General features: G+C 47.2%; 1 protein-coding gene and 1 pseudogene across 2 annotated transcripts in view; both read right to left on the reverse strand.

Annotated features, from left to right (window-relative positions):
- Window positions 1-16,643, reverse strand: part of DNAH2 (dynein axonemal heavy chain 2) — a 105,107-nt gene that overhangs the window by 3,643 nt on the left and 84,821 nt on the right. For both annotated transcript variants that reach the window (XR_006742529.1, XM_036452082.2), the window contains exons 66-79: window positions 10,529-10,693; window positions 9,849-9,974; window positions 9,569-9,717; window positions 9,430-9,496; window positions 9,149-9,299; window positions 8,748-8,896; window positions 8,447-8,580; window positions 8,189-8,333; window positions 7,848-8,047; window positions 6,013-6,139; window positions 4,036-4,222; window positions 3,676-3,824; window positions 3,357-3,540; window positions 2,934-3,124 (exon numbers count right to left, since the gene is read on the reverse strand). Coding sequence is in view for 1 of the 2 variants with exons in the window: in XM_036452082.2 (XP_036307975.2) it covers window positions 2,934-3,124; window positions 3,357-3,540; window positions 3,676-3,824; window positions 4,036-4,222; window positions 6,013-6,139; window positions 7,848-8,047; window positions 8,189-8,333; window positions 8,447-8,580; window positions 8,748-8,896; window positions 9,149-9,299; window positions 9,430-9,496; window positions 9,569-9,717; window positions 9,849-9,974; window positions 10,529-10,693 (2,124 nt within the window). In the remaining variant the exon portion in view is untranslated. The remainder of the gene's footprint in view (window positions 1-2,933; window positions 3,125-3,356; window positions 3,541-3,675; window positions 3,825-4,035; window positions 4,223-6,012; window positions 6,140-7,847; window positions 8,048-8,188; window positions 8,334-8,446; window positions 8,581-8,747; window positions 8,897-9,148; window positions 9,300-9,429; window positions 9,497-9,568; window positions 9,718-9,848; window positions 9,975-10,528; window positions 10,694-16,643) is intronic.
- LOC118726850 lies at window positions 14,263-16,268 on the reverse strand (annotated as a pseudogene).

A 16,643-nucleotide genomic window follows, 5' to 3' on the forward strand; every position in this document is an offset into this window, starting at 1 on the left:
GACTGCTGAGTGGAGAGCCTTGGTTTCCAGGAGATGGAAAGAACTGAAGGGAAGCCCTTGCTGGTTTGGCTCAGTGGATAGAGCAGCATCAGCCTTTGGACTGAAGGGTCTCGGGTTCGATTCCTATCAAGGGCACATGCCCAGGTTGCAGGCTCGACCTAGTGGAGGGTGTGCAGGAGACAACCGATCAGTGATTCTCTTATATCACTGGTATTTTTCTCTCTCTCTCTCTCTCTCTCTCTCTGTTTCTCTCTTCATCTTCCTCTCTGAAATTATTTAAAAACAAAACAAAACAAAACACACACCAGAAAGAAAGAAAGAAAGAAAGAAAGAAAGAAAGAAAGAAAGAAGGAAAAGAACTGAAGGGAAAAGGCACAAAGGGGAGAATAAGTGAGAAAATGAGCCTAACTGAAGTCAAGTGTAAGTGCTCGGGTTGGGTAAGAAGGGCCATTAACAGATGGAGGTACAATAAGAATGACAGTCTGAGTCATCTGGACTTGATTCACCAGGAGTCATGGAGATATTTGCTGTCTTGAGTAGAACATTGATATGTTGAAATAGTGTCTTAAGAAGACTCTATGATAGACAGAATAGAATCTGTAAGAATATTGGAAGAAAATATGATTTTAAAATGCCATTTATAATATCAAAATATGTAAGGTATGAATAAATCTAATAAAAATGTATATATCTTTATAGAGAAAATTATAAAACTTATTGAACTAAAGAATAAACAGAGAGACATACTATTCTCATGGATTGGGAGGCTCAATATTGTACACATTTAAATTTCTTCCAAATTAGTCAATGGGATTTTTTTGTGGAACTTGACAAGCTAATTCCAAAATTTATGTTGGAGAGTAGTCTAAAGAAAAATAAGGTAAGGAGACTTACCTTACCAGCTACCAAGAATTATTAAAGAGCTATATGGTAATTAAGACCATTATAGTGATTCCAATATAAACAAATTGGACAGTGTATAGTGACCCCAATATAAACAGCTTGATCAAGTAACAAAATAAAGGATCCAGAAAAAAAAAATATATATATATATATACAGAGAAACATGATCTAAGGCTGAGCAGACACATTGTAGATCAGAAGGGTAATTGTGGGCTTTTCAATAATAGTACTGGGAGAATTGGTTATCCATGTGGAAAATATTAGACCTTTACCTTATTCACACTCACAAAATAGATTTGAAGTAACTAAAAACCTATATGTAAAAGTCAAATTATAAAATTGTTTTCAAGACAAGCATAAGAGAGTGCCTTTATAAAGAGAGAGAGCGCCTTTTTAACCTTGGAGTAAGCAAAGATTTCTTGAACAAGACATAGGTGCACAGCCCTGCTGCTGTGGCTCAGGGGTTGAGCACGGACCTAGGAACCAGGAGGTCACAGTTTGATTCCCGGTCAGGGCACATGCTCGATCCCCATGTTTCTCATTATTGATATCTCTCTCTCCTTCCTCCTTCATCTCTGAAGTCAATAAGAATATATTTTAAAAAATAATTTTCAAATAAAATATTTCAGCTGGCCTTGCCCTATCCGGTTTGGCTCAGTGGATAGAGCAGCGTCAGCCTGCGGACTGAAGGGTCTCAGGTTCAATTCCAGTCAAGGGCACATGCCCAGGTTGTGGCTCAATCCCCAGTAGAGGGCGTGCAGGAGGCAGCCCATTCAATGATTCTCTCTCATCATTGATGTTTCTATCTCCCTCTCCCTTCCTCTCTAAATTAAAAAATATATACTAAAAAAAACCTTAAAATACTGGCTTCTTTGTCAGCTTCCAAAAGAAATCCATTAGCGCCAAGTAAACGCTGAATGTCCTTCTTCTACTGAAGATTTGGTAGATCCGTTTGAAGGTCGCAAGGAGGGTCAACCTTTCAAAGCCAGAGGGACACTCTCCCATCCGAGCCACCACACAGGCCATGTTAATACGGTTTTTATCTTGACTAAAATCATGAAAAGCTACTCAAATAGTTTAAGCAGGGGCTAAATGGGTGGGATGTACCAACGTGATCAGATTTTTTTTCAATTAAAAATGAAGTATTGCCATTTGAGACAATATGGATGAACCTTGAGAGTATTATGCTAAGTGAAATAAGTCAGACAGAAAAGGACAAGAACTATATTATTCCACTCATGTGTAGGATATAGAACAAAAAGTAACAGACAGAACAAAAATAAGGCAGGTACAGACAACATGGTCAGATTTTAAAAGATGAGTATGATTGCATTCAATGGTGACCTTGTAATATTGGAGATAAAAGTTTCAAAAGAGCCAAAATTGGTTTGGCTCAGTGGATAGAGCTTTGGTCTGTGGACTGAGGGGTCCCAGGTTCGATTCCGGTCAAGGGCATGTACATTGGTTGTAGGCACATCCCTGATAGGGGGTGTGCAGGAGGCAGCTGGTCGATGATTCTCTCTCATCGATGTTTCTAGCTTTCTATCCCTCTCACTTACTCTGTAAAAAATCAATAAAATATATTTTTTAAAAAGTTTCAATAGAATTGGAGGGAAGGAAGGAGAAAAGGACTGGGAGCCCAGCAAATGTGACAATAGGGAGAGAATGTATGGACATTTTGGGAGACAGGAAGGTTCTGTGGACTACTAATTTACTCTTCAGTGGCTTGTTTTCCTACCTGTAAAATGGGGTAATAACACTTATCTGATAGGGTGTGTGTGTGTGTGTGTGTGTGTACTAGTGTTTAATGAATTAATAAATGTAAATCAGTTAGAACAATGCCTGGCACATAATAACAATCAAGAAAATCAGATATTACTATTATGTTCTAAGAGTTTAGCACAATATTTTTTACAGGCAGTAGGATAAAAATGTGTTGCTGTTAAGGGTAAGCCCTCTCTTGGATGCTAGCAGAAGGAAAGGCAGACCAGATGGAATAATTGATGCTGGCTATCTACAGCCGCCCATACCTTTGGTGGTTCTGTGGTCATCTTGATGCTGGCTTGTAAGATTGAGATAGGGAAGTCGGGGTGGGGACTAGAGCTGAGCCAGAGGCGGAAGGAAGGGTGAGGATCCTCCACCTGCAGTCGTTCTATCAGTTTGTCCAGATTAGGCATCCACGACAGTGACAGGTGGCAGTTAGCCAGGAACACCCAGTGTCCTGCAAGGAGGCACTGGATTCAGTGGGACCACTCCCTAAGCCCCATCTGTCCCCACACTGTCCATCTCATTGTATGTGTGCGGGGAGGGGTGTCAAAGTGCTCAGGTGGGCCACTCCGGGGACCTCCTGGAAAAGTGGAAGCTGTGGTTATGGTCGTGTGACGGAGGCTGGAGGCTCTGGTAAGTAGGACCAGGGCCAAGGATGGGGGTAGAAGAACAAGAATGCCACTGACCCTGATACATGCCGTCCCGGAGGAGCCGAGCAGCGATGGGGGCCTGGCCCTGGCCCAGGGACAGTGAGTGGAAACGCTGCGCCATGCCCGTGTGCTCTGCCAGCTGCAGCAGGGCACTGGTGGGGTCCACGCCAGGGGACAGGATGAACACCAGCGGTGTGCGTGGGGTTGAATCTTCCAACACCTGCCGGGAGCACAGGGTGTGGCCTCAGCAGAAGGCCATGTAATAGAGTGGGAGAGAGTGAGGAAATGCATGTGGTTGACGAGTGGGGAGAGGGAGGACCCGGGATGATGTGGGCAAGGAAACCAAGCCACTGACCAGCTTCATGTTTAGCACAGGCGGTTCGATGAAGCGGGAGCCCAGGTTGGAGACAATGAAAGAGGTGACACAGAACGCCACCCGGTCCTGGCGCAGGGAGCGGACGATCAGCATCCGCTGCATTTCGTTGCAGGCGTTCTCCCACTCACCTGGGGAGGAGGGAGTGGTTGCAGGGAGCGTCTGGAAGGGCAGGGATCTAAACAAAGAGGCACCTGCGGGGAGTGCTCTGCCAGGAGGCAGCTGGCTGAGGGGAACTCGAGAGAAGAGAGAAGGAATAGAGAACAAAGGGAAGGGCACACACATGGGCTGAATGGAGGGAAGGAGAGAGGCAGGAGTGGGGAGGCTCAAATGCCTGGGCACCTGGCAGCATAGCCTTCTCCGGGGTGGAGTTGGTGTACCACTGGTGCCAGTCCCGAGGATACTGCTCAAAGGAGTTCATGAGCCCATGGAAGTTGGTTAGTTTGTCAAGCTCCGTGATGTTGTCCCAGTAGGCATCTGCGAGCCAGCTAGTACACGGGTTATCCATTTGGCCCTCCCGATCCAGAACCTGGGGGGAAGGAGACAGGAGAAAGAGATTGACCAGGAGCACCTCCCAAAAAGAGTTACCTTTAAAAAACAAAAACACACACACACACAAAAATACATGGAAAATCAAAGATGAGTCTTGCATGAAACAGAATGAGAAGAAAAAAAAAGGAATATACGAATCCAAGATAGATTGGGATCCACCTTTATTAGGGAAATAAATGTGGGGGTTTTAGTCTCTCAGACACTGTGCAGAGATCACAGTTCAAATTTAGGGAGCTTGCGCCCTCTGGTGGTTGCCTCTCACTTCATATTATCAACAGGTAGGTTCACCCTTTGAAGAAGCTCAAACTATTACTTCACTCATTTAGTCGCTTTTTAAAAAAATATATATATATTTTATTGATTTTTGTACAGAGTGGAAGGGAGAGAGATAGAGTGTTCGAAACATAAATGAGAGTCATCGATCAGCTGCCTCTTGCACACCCCCTACTGGGGATATGTCCACAAGCAAGGTACATGCCCTTGACCGGAATCGAACTCGGGACCCTTCAGTCCCCAAGCCGACGCTCTATCCATTGAGCCAAACCGGTCCCGGCTCATTTAGTCACTTTTTAACAAATATTTCTTATTCATCAACTGTAAGTTTTTTAAGTATGTGGGATACATCACTGAACCAAAAGGACAAATGTCTCTGCCTATAAGGAGGTTTTCTTCCAATGTGGAAGAGCAGATAATGAACCAAAATTATCTAGTATATCAAAGATTTTCCCAGTGCCATGAAAACATAGACCCTGCCCTAGCTGGTTTGGCTCAGTGGATAGAGCATTAGCCTGCGGACTGAAGAGTCCCAGGTTCAATTCTGGTCAAGGGCACATGCCTAGGTTGTGGGCTTGATCCCCAGTAGGGGACGTGCAGGAAGCAGCCAATCAATGATTCTCTCTCATCATTGATGTTTCTCTCTTTCCTCTCCCTTTCTCTCTGGAATTAATAAAGATATATTTAGTCAGGAGGTCTTCATAAGGTGAGATTGGAGAATGTGAGAAAGAGGGCAAGTATGTATGTACACTGAGGGTGTAGTTTTCTGGGAAAAGGAACAAAAGGCCATAAGTGGGACATGCTTGTCACAGACAGCAAGGAGGCCTGTGCAGCTGGAGTGATTCGAGGAGCTGGACCGGGGAGATGACATCAGTAATATTGTAGTATCCATCCTAAAAGAATCTTGTCACCATGTTGAGAGGCCACGGGTGGGGAGCGTTGGGAGATTATTGCTAAACTCTAGAAGTAAAGGTGTCAAGACAAATGAAACTGTGGTCCAGAGGATGAGTGCATGACTCGCCCAGGGAAATGTGGTGTCGGTGTCGGTCAGTTCCAGGGCCCACTCAAGGTTCGAGTGGGTGTTTTTCTTCAGCCAGGTTCAGCTGCATGGGCCACACAGGGACCGTGGAGCTGGATCTAACCAGAGTGGCAGTTTGCCAAGTAAACGCAACACAGGGAGAAGGGTGGGGGGTGGGGTTAAGGTAGTCGCAAGGAAAACTGTGTCAGGGGAACATGCTGCAGGCTGGGGAAGGAATGGCTCGAGAGGCAGTGGGTCACAGGTAAGAGGGGCCCCAAGTCCCACCTGTAATGTGAGCAAGGGGGTGCAGGTCACTGCCATAGCCCAAAGGAGCTTCCGGGACCCTGCTCCTGGCGGCAAGGCAGCTCCCTCGCTGGAGCCTTGGGCCCCACCCCTGGGGCCTGGAGGCTTCTCCAGACCTGCCACCATCCCCAACCGTGACCACCCGCACTCCATGTGCCCTCTGTCCAACTCACCACACCCCCACGGAGGAAGAAGTTGTACTCATCCATGTTGAGCTTGCCAGAAGTCTCCAGGATCTTGGCACACATCTGAAAACTGAATAGTAGCTTGTGGCGCTCAAAAAGGGTGCGGCAGGTGTACCTGGGAGAAGGGGACAGGGAGGGTGGAGGAGGCAGGACACTCAATATGAACACCTACTGAGCGAACATCATACAATCAGAGTCTGACACAGAAGGACCCTCATCAGCATCTAATTCAAACCTCCTATAAACAGCCAAGCACTCAGGGACCTAAGAGAGAAAGAGAGCACATGATTTTCCCAGAGTTCACTGGTAAAAGCAATCATTTGCTTCTATTAAAAAAACAGCCAACATTACCCTGGCAGGTGTTGCTCAATGGTTAGAGTGTCGGCCAACAGACTGAAGGATCTCGAGTTCGATTCCCTGTCAAGGGCACGTACCTGGGTTGTGGGTTAGTTCCTCACCTCAGTCTGGACAAGTTTGGAAGGCAACCGACTGATGTGTCTCTCTCACTTCGATGTTTCCTTCTCTCCCTCTCCCTTCCTCGGTCCCTTCCACTTACTCTAAAAAATCAATGGCAAAAATATCTTGGGGTAAAGATTAAACACACCACACACACACACACACACACACACACACCCCAAACACTGACTGGACCCTTCCTATGCGCCAAGCACTCTTCCAGGTCCTGAAGACACAAGTATGAATGTGCCAGAGTGCCTATCTGGAGGACACCAGGTAGTGTGAAAAGGCAGGTGGGTGAGAGAGGCCACTGATTGTGCAAGGACATGATGTGTTCTGTACGGGTGACAGTGCCATTAAGAGGTCACAGGATGGGGCACCCACCATGCCCAGTGGACACAGGGGGAGTATCTTGGAGAAGTTGCCCTGGGGTGCAGCGGAGTCATGGAGTGACGCAGAAAAGGAAGAGAGGGGAAGACTGCAGGGAGAGCTCAGAGCAGAAGCAAATGTAGTCAAGGGGGTGGGGAAGCAGACATGGAGGCAGTCAGCATTGCTCGGGCATCGGACAGTGGGGGAAGGTGAAGCTGAACAGCAGGTGGAGGACAGTCATGAGAGGCTCCACCAGGTGAGCCAGGAGCGGCGCGGTCAGATTTGTGTTTGGAAGGCTCCTGTGGGCGGCTACAGGAGGACAGATTGGAGAGAGACCACGTTGGATGCAGGATGCCCTGTTAGGAGATGGCTGTACAATTCAAAAGGAAGATCATGAAGGTCTGAGCTAAAGTGCAGTTGTAGCCACTGGGAGGGGGCAGTTTTCAGAAAGATCCACAAGCAAAACCTGGTGACTGATCTGAGAGGAGAGAGTCAAGGGGAACGTTTACTCTCCCACTTTCTGGGTGGGGTGACTGGGAAGTGAATGTTGGTGCCAGTTAGGGGTGAGGACCTTGAAAAGGGTAAGATAATGAGTTTGACCTGAAACAAGCTGAACCTGAGGGGTCAGGGGGGTGTCCATGTAGAGAGATCAAGTATCTCGTTACTCAGAGTGTGACCCATAGGCCAAAAGCATTAGACATACAGGACCCCAACTTACTAAATCTTTACCTGTATTTAACAAGATTCTCTGTGCTTTATAAGCACGTTACTATTTGAGAAGTGCAGGTATAGTAGGCAGTTGTACACAGGAGTCCTACACTCAGGGAGAGCTAAAGACATAACACTGAGCAGTCAGCCTGCAGGTGATGGTTGGACCGTGAAGGTGTATGAGGATATGACGGCCTGAGAAAGCACCAAGGCAGAATTAGCAGGAAGGGTCAACGTTTGAGCCAGTCACCTGGCCGCCTGCCTAGGGCAGGTAGGGGGGAGCCTCAGACCTGTAGACAGCATAGGTGTGGTATTCATTCAGGTAGTCAATGCGGTCCTCCAGCTTGTTGCTGCGATGGCTCTTATCAATGCTGAGGATAAAGAGGCTGATGTAGGCATCCAGTGAGAACTGGTACATGGGGTCGATGCGGCCCATGTCATTGAGCACGAAGAACAGGACTGATGCCCGCTGGGCACATGGACGGTAAGCCTGCAGAGGGGCCAGAGTCAGGGGCCACACAGGGACATAGCAGGAGGCAGGAGCTCAGGGACGGAAGGTTCCTCAAGCCACGCTTATTAGAATTGCGTCTTGATGCTGGTGGGGGCTGGGCTGGAGGGCACAGGAGCTCACCTCACGGGCCAAGTCAATGTTGATCTCCGTGGTTTCACTGGTCTCCAGCTGCTCCGTCACCTCCGTGGCAGTTAACTTGGAAGTCTGAAGGGTGTTCACCAGCTGGACGTCATCTAGCAGGGAGCCTGTGGCCTCATTCAGCAGCCTGGAGCGAAGTCAGGAGGCACATGGACGGAGGGCCAGGGACTCTATCAGCCCTCCCCCCCCCCGTGCCAGCTGTGCCAGTGAGGGGACCAGGGAGGGTGGAGAAGGTCGCACCGAAGGATCTCATCCTCCAGCTCCTTGAGCTTCTTCTTGCCAGCAGCGATATTGATGACGAGAGAATCCTTCTGCTCCTCCAACTCGGGACGCTCCTTCCGGACCACAATGCCCAGGAGTTGGGCCTCCAGGCCCTGGAAGCACACCAGGACTCATGGGGAGAATGTCACTCCAGTGACGTTCCCCCTTCTCCCCCCTTTACACCTCCCAATCTTAGCCTTTTTCTTGATCCTGCCGGACTCCAGACTTTACAGCCCTGCCTGCTTCACCCTGGTTCAGTCTAAGCATCAGCCCCGCCCACCTGTTCTTTGACTGCGAAGTTGACAATGGTGGTCTTGGCTGACGTCTCTGGGCTGTAGTGGGGGTTGGAGAGCTTGGTGGTGATGTAGAAACGAAAATTGGGATTGTATTCTACCTCCTTATCTCCAACGCGAATCAGCAGCCGACCACCTGTACCCACAAGAGGGTCAAGGGCAAGGACCCCATTTGACCAAGAGTGGGTTGACCCGTTCTTTCCCCTACCAGCATCCAGTGGCAGTGACTCAGCCTGTCCTAATGGCCCCAGCCCAGGGCTCTCTGAATAGAGGGACAGGTACTAGTAAATAAAGGACACAGCCAAAGAGCCAGCCCTTTCCTCCCCAGTGTTCTACTTGGCTGGTCCTTGTCCCACAGTCCATCCACACAATAAGTCTGGGCCCTGACCAATTCGAGCTACAGATTTGTTGAGCACGGGGTTGAGTGTGGGGTCCAGATATTCCTGCACATTCTGGAGCAGCACTGGGTATCCAAACTGGATGGCGTTTTCTAGGACTCGAAGGTAATCAATCATCTGCATGTCAATGATCTGAAGGCCCTAGAGAGCAAGAAAAAAGATGGAAGGAACACGGAGGGATTCATAGGAAAAAATGGCCCAAGGGCAGGACTCAGGAAGAGACAGGCACGGGAAGATCTCCTACGGAGATAAACTACCCCCAGCCTTATACCTGGCTTCCTTCCATGTTCTTGATCCACTTCAAGGCCTGGGCCTGAGGATCAATCATCAGTGCCCACCTGAAGGAGGAAGCATCCGTCAGAAAACAGGCTCTGCGTTACTCCTCCTCATACTCCCAGCAGCATCCTTACCTGTTGCCACGGGTGACGATGATGCCATTCTCAGTGGAGAAGGCATCTGAGGGCAACCCTTGGATGTTCCAGTCCCGAACTTTGGTAGGATTGGACAGGAAATCATCAAAGGTGAAGCGAGGTGAGCAAGGAACCTGAAGCTCCCAAATCTGTGCAGGGAAGAGCCCCACATTTCCCTCAAGATCTGAGCTCAGCAACCCTGCCCTTTTCTGATCTCTTATTACTCCCAAAGGCCCTGGTCACAGAGCCCAGGACCTCACTCATCACGCCTGAGTCTCACCTTCCTGATCCAGATCTGGTTGACAATCTCATCCCGGTAGTTGGTCAGGAAGGGTCCCATGTAGGACAGGAAGGCGGATGCCAGGAGACAGTCCCCCACCAAGTAGCCCAGGTCCTCTTCCAAGCCCTGGAGGACAGGAGGGGGAGTAAGCCTGCCGGGGCCCCCAGCACTGGGAGAGACTGGAATGCTTTGAAGGCACTCTCCTCTGAACACTATCTGGATTAGAGAGATTATTTCCCTCTCCTAACCCTTGGTGCCCTGAGAACTCTAGCCTGGTTCTAATTACTTTTCAGTTCCCCATCTTTGACAGCAATTCTGTTTACATTCTGGTGATAAGGACTAACACTTTCCTGAAACCAGGAGCTCACTGAAGATAGACAGACAAGATGCATCCCATTTCTCTCCAGTCAGTGTGCTGTATAAAGGGTCTTCGTGTGTGCTTTGTAGCTCAGCCTAAACATGGAAGCAGATCCCTAATGGTACGGAAAATCTTTCCTTTCACTCTTCTCACCAAATGTGAGGAAAGGGAGGGAAGAACTCCCACACCCTGATTTTGGATGTCCCCACACGCAGCTGTCCCTATTTTCCCTGGCTGTCCCCTAACCCAAAGGGGATGGGAGCTCTTGGAATTTCCTAGTGGGCAGGGAGGAAGGAGAGCCAGGTGGTACATTTGATCTCACCTTTACTGTTTCCTCCCATCGAGCCTTCTCGCCAGCCAACCCAGACACCAACATCCCAGCTCGCTCCAGCTTCAGCTCCATCTCCTTAGACTTCATGCGAAGATCCTCTTTTTGTGCCAGCTTCTCATCATACTGTTTCTTCAGCATATCCAGTTTTTCAGCCACCTGGGAGTGATCAGAGATAGGAATCAAACACAGGGTTTGGGGCAGATTATTCTGGATTCAAATCACCAATCTGCTATTTTGTGGCTGCATGACCTTGGGTAAACTGATCTCAAGTCTTGGTTTGCTCCTGTGAAAATAAGAATTATAACACCTCCCTATAGGGTTGCTGTAAGGAGGGGGAAAAAAAAAGATAAAATACATGTGATGAGTTTTCTTTTCTTTCCCTCCACCACTCTTTCCTTAAGCCCAGAAATTACTTAATAATGAAATTCAAAGCTGGGTAGGAGACTAACCTCTTGTAGCATAATAAATGAGACAGATATGTTGGCCAGAGAGGATCAGAGCACACAAAAATGATTGCCACTCCATTCCAGGAGCCATACCCGAGACATGATCTTGAGAGAAAAAAAGCTAGAAATGAACTCAGGGATTGTTGGAGAGAGAAAGAGGAGTCCATTCAAGGACAAGTCCCAGGTCCAAGGTCCCAGAGACAGGGACCTGGAAGAGCTTTACCTGCTAGAGAAGCCTCCCTCAATTCACCACCACCCTCTGGGCTCTCCTGAGGCTGAAATACATCCCTTACATCTGAAGTAGAGGACGATCAGCCTCTTCCAGGGACCTGTGTGTGCCTGACGGGCAAATAATAATTGTGGGGGGTTTTGTTTGTTTGGTTGTTTTAAAATATTGACTTCAGAGAGGAAGGGATAGAGAGAGATAGAAACATCAACGATGAGAGAAAATCACTGATCGGCTGCCTCCTGCAGGCCCCTCACTGGGGATGAAGCCCGCAACCTGGGCAGTTCACATGTCAACGCTCTACCACTGAGCTATGCCAGCCAGGAATAATCATATTTAAAAGCTGCAAAAGAATCTTGTGTATGATTGAACCATTATTCTATGTAACAAGTCTCCTACCGATAGGCATTTGTGTCTTGCCAACATTTTCTACTATTAGTGCTGCAATGAATGTCCTTGTAGGGGCATAAGCACATGTTGATGCAATTTATTTTTTATCTTAATTTTGTTTACGTTGTGAATGAGCAACTTAAAAATGCAAAAGACATAAGGTCATGAGAAGTCTGCCTCCCAACCCTGCTCTCCATCCACCCACTCTCTTCTCAAGACATCCAATGTGACATGTTGCTCGGATAACCAACCAGGGGCATTATCTCCACATAAAGTGCATTCTACACTGTTGTTTCCTGGATTACCATTCTGGACTCTATAGATTGACTTTATGCTATGATAAATGACCATTTAATCTCTTATGCCTACACATCACCACCCTTTTCTCTTTATTTCTAGTAGTTTTAACTTTATATAACATATAACTTTAAATAACATATTGAAACCTCGTTTTATAATATCTGTGAAAGCATTGCCTGACCTTTCTCTCAGCCCACCACCCACATTCACCTCCCAACTATTTTAGTGGTGCCTTTGTTTTTACATTGTCGAAGTTAACAGCATTCCTACTCAGAACCCACAGTCTTCTGTGCTTTGTCATTAGGTTGATTATAAAGATCAAACACCATGAACAGCATCGACATATGATCTGGGCTGGTGCCCAGTGTGAACTGGTGGCTGGTGTGCTGCTTGTGGCTAAGGCACCTTCTGATAGGTCACTCACTGTGCATGTTGAACTGGTCGTGAAATATTTTTCTGTTCCTGCTGATTGCACGTTTTCTCTTTCAGAAATCCTAATTGGTTGGATTGTGGCTGTAATATCTCTCTTATTGGTTCAGACTTTTTATTTTTGTTTTATATTCCTTGACTCTATCTTCCTGCCCTTCTATGGAATGAATGTCATACTTTAACCAATTTAAAATTTCCCCCAATCTTTTTCTCTATTTGAACTCTTTCTCTTCTCATCTTATTTTTGTTTTGTGGATGTCATTTCTTCTTTAGGTTTGCTTTTGAAGTTCTTCTCTCCAACCCAAATAATCTCTAGATTTAGTTTTTCTTCAGGTTCATGTTTTGTTATAATTTTTCATCTTGGTGGTTCCCTTGCAGGTCTTTACACACCCTTTCTCCAGGGGAGGTATGTGACTGACCTGATTGGTAAAATTGGAAAGAATCAACTGGGAGTGCTCAACGGAGTTCAGGCCCTTTCCCTGTAAGAGTGAGCGCAAGTTCCACTGTGCCCGCCCGCAATGCCCGAGACCCAGAAAATCCGTCTGAATACAGGGCTACTACTATGGGGCCAACTCACCTACAGTCTCCAACTTAGTCTTTAAAAGTAATATTTTGGACTTCTTATTTCTTGTTTAAAACCCAGGCATAGAAGAAGGCTGCTAATTCTGGGACCCAACCAAGAGTATATTTGACTTTTAACCAGAAAACCTATTAATAAGCTTTGGGTGGGCCCTAGCCTGTTTGGCTCGCAGGCGTCTTCAAACTATGGCCCGCGGGCCACATGCGGCCCGCAGAGGAGTCTGATCCAGCCCGCCAGGCTTTTTGGGCAGTGAGCGCAGCCGAGGTGTTACAGTAGGAATTAGTAGTTCATATAGTCTGGCCCTCCAGCTCTCTGAGGGACCGTGATCTGGCCCCCACTTTAAAAAGTTTGAGGACCCCTGGATAGAGTGTCAGCCTGCAAACTGAAATGTCCCAGGTTCGATTCTGGTCAAGGGCACATGCCCGGGGTTGTGGGCTTGACCCCCAGAGGGGAACTTGCAGGAGGCAGCTGGTCCATGATTCTCTCTCATCATGGATGTTTCCATCTCTCTCTCCCTCTTCCTTCCTCTCTGAAATCAATAAAAAATAAAAATAAAACTTTGGGTGGGGCTCAGGGTTTCATGAGAGCCTCTGAGGTATGGACAGGTGTTTTGACTAGGGTGATTTGTAGAGGTTCATGTTAGGCCTGAAGGTTTTTACACTTCTGTGGTTGACTTTTTTTTTTTTAACATATATATATTATTGATTTTTACAGAGAGAAAGAGAGAGGGATAGAGAGTTAGAAACATCCATGAGAGAGAATCATTGATCAGCTGCCTCTTGCACACCCCTTACTGGGGATGTGCCCGCAACCAAGGTACATGCCCTTGACCAGAATGGAACCCGGGACCTTTCAGTCTACAGGCCGACGCTCTATCCACTGAGCCAAACTGGTTTCGGTGTGTGGTTGACTTTTAACTGCTATTGCCTGGGTGAAAGGCTTTAAGCCGACCCTGAATTATTCTGACCTTGGCAGGTGACTGTGTCTTTGTCCATAGGCGAAAGGCTGTTTCTACAGAAGCAGGACTGTTTAAAATAGGGCTTCAAGGACGGCCTTAACAAGGTATAGCAGTGGTCTCAGGATAAAGGCCGCTACAGCTACAACACTAGTACTGCCGACTAGGTTAAAGTGGGGTTAGGTTGTTTTAGCACTAATGGACAGAATATCAAATTTTTTTCTCATTAAAGTTTGTTTTAATGGGTCTCAAAATTCTGTGACTGATTTTTTGGTTAAGTTGTTTCCATTTATTTATTTTTATTTTTTATTTTTTTTATTTTTAAAATTTATTATTTATTTATTTATTTATTTATTTATTTATTTATTTTATTGATTTTTTTTGCCCCCCTCCCTCAAGTTGTTTCCATTTAAAAGTACTGATTTTAAAAACTAATAACCTCAAAACTGCCACACACACATAAAAACCAAATGATCCACAAAACATTCTCCTTTTTGAAAGTTTTACGATGCATTAATCATTAATCAGTCTTTTACTATTAAACTTAAATGGCTGGTTAAGACACACGTTCTGAGGCTTTCCTTCCACCCCTGAGGAAGACGGGCTGGCAGGTATTGGGGGAAATACTCGTTTAGCTTTCTGGGCAGACTTGGTGACCTTGCCAGCTCCAGCTGCCCACTTGTCCACTGCTTTGATGGCACCCACAACAACTGTCTGTCATGTCACAAACAGCAAAACGGCCCAGAGGGTCAGAGAAGCTCTCAACACACGTGGGCTTGCCAGGAGCCATACCAACAATGGCAGCATCACCAGATTGCCAAATCTTTGGGCCATCTTCCAGCTTTTTCCCAGAATGACGATCTATCTTCTCTTTCAGCTCAACAATCCAGCACAGGTGTGGATCCAGCACTGATTTGGCCTGGATGGTTCAGGGTAATCAACTCAGCTGGGAAGCCAGCTGCTTCCGTTACTGGGTTATTATTGCTGTCACCAGCCACATTGCCCCAATGAATATCTTTGACAGTCAAGTTTTTTAATATGCTAAGGGGTATGTTATGTTCTTTAAAAATTTTTTTAAATATATTTTTTATTGATTTCAGAGAAGAAGGGAGAGGGATAGATAGAAACATCAATGATGAGAGAGAATCATTGATCGGCTGCCTCCTGCACGATCCCCCACTGGAGAGCGAGCCTGAAACCTGGGCACGTGCCCCCGACCAACCTGGGACCCTCCAGTCTGCAGGCTGACATTCTACCCATTGAGCCAAACTGACTAGGGAGACAGACATGTCTTGACATTGAAGCCCACATTGTCCCCGGGAAGAGCTTCACTCAAAGCTTCATGGTGCATTTCCACAGGCTTCCCTTCCGTTGTAATACTGACTGGAGCAAAGTCGCCGCCTGCCGGGCTTGAGAACACCAGTCTCCCCTCGGCCCCCAGGGGCAGGGCCCAGGCCACCAGAGCTGTAGACGCCATGGAGGGGCAGGCGCAGGGGCTTGTCGGTTGGGCCAGTTGGTGGAAGGATGCAACCCAGAGCTTCAAGCAGCGTGGTTCCACTGGCATTGCCATCTTTATGGGCAACTTTCCATCCCTTCAACCAAGCATGTTAGCACTTGGCTCCAGCATGTTGTCGCCGTTCCAACCAGAAATTGGCACAAATGTTACTATGTCAGGTTGTAGCCAATTTTCTTAATGTGGGTGCTGACTTCTTGAACAATTTCCTCTTATCTCTTCTGGCCATAGGGTGGCTCAGTGGAATTCATTTTGTTAACACCAACAATCAGCTGCTTCACACCCTGAGTGTAAGCCAGAAGCGCATGCTCACGGGTCTGCCCATTCTTGGAGATGCCAGCTTCAAATTCGCCAACATCAGCAGCAACAATCGGGACAGCACCGACAGCCTGTGATGTGCCGTAGCCTTTTAAAGCCAGAACCTGTGGTACACACAAACCTGATGCCTTGCCAGTTAAAAAGCAATGGCTTTTGATATAGACTCTGTGTCCTGGGACATCAGCGATGGTCACATAAAACTTGCTGGTCTCAAATTCCCACAGAGAGATATTAGCGGTGACACACATTCATGTTCAGATTTCAGTTTATCCAAGACCGAGGCATACTTGAAGGAGCCCTTCCCCATCTCAGCAGTCTCCTTCTCAAATTTTCAATGTTTCTTTTGTCAATCCAAGCACGCCTGTAAATCAGGGGGCCAACAGTGGAAGACTTGACAGGACCTTTGCGTCCGATGATGACGCTGTTGGTAGGGGGCTTTTCCTTTCCCATTTTGGCTTTTAGTTGTGGTATTTCTGACACCTATGTTCTGGCGGCAAACGCGTTGTGAAAAAGAGATGATCAGGTCTGAGGGTTTTTAACTGCAAGGCATTAGGTTTTGTGGGTGCCACCGGCTCCAGCTTTAAGTGGTTATCGCCAGGCCCAGGTAGACGGCACTAGATCAGCAGTCCTGCTATTCAACTTCTATCCAGGTGAAGGAGGCAGTTATGATGGGGACTAGCTGGAATCCGTGTGGCTTGTCTACGGGTAGATGGGCTGGGAATGCTGTTTTGGCTGCGATTTCAGGTGATACAGGTAGGGCAGTAGGCATGCAGGTATTACCTACAGCTTAAGGGAACATAGGGGATTCAAAAAGGAGCAAAGCCACACGTGGCACATGAGTGGCAGAGGACTTGTTCCCCACAAGGCGCCAGGGCACGGGCTGCAGCAGCATCAGCAGCAACTTCCGTTCAGGAATGTGCTGACGGTGATATTCCAGTGAGAATAAGAA

This window comes from Pipistrellus kuhlii, unplaced genomic scaffold (assembly GCF_014108245.1).
Source record: "Pipistrellus kuhlii isolate mPipKuh1 unplaced genomic scaffold, mPipKuh1.p scaffold_m20_p_23, whole genome shotgun sequence".
Lineage (NCBI taxonomy): Eukaryota > Metazoa > Chordata > Mammalia > Chiroptera > Vespertilionidae > Pipistrellus > Pipistrellus kuhlii.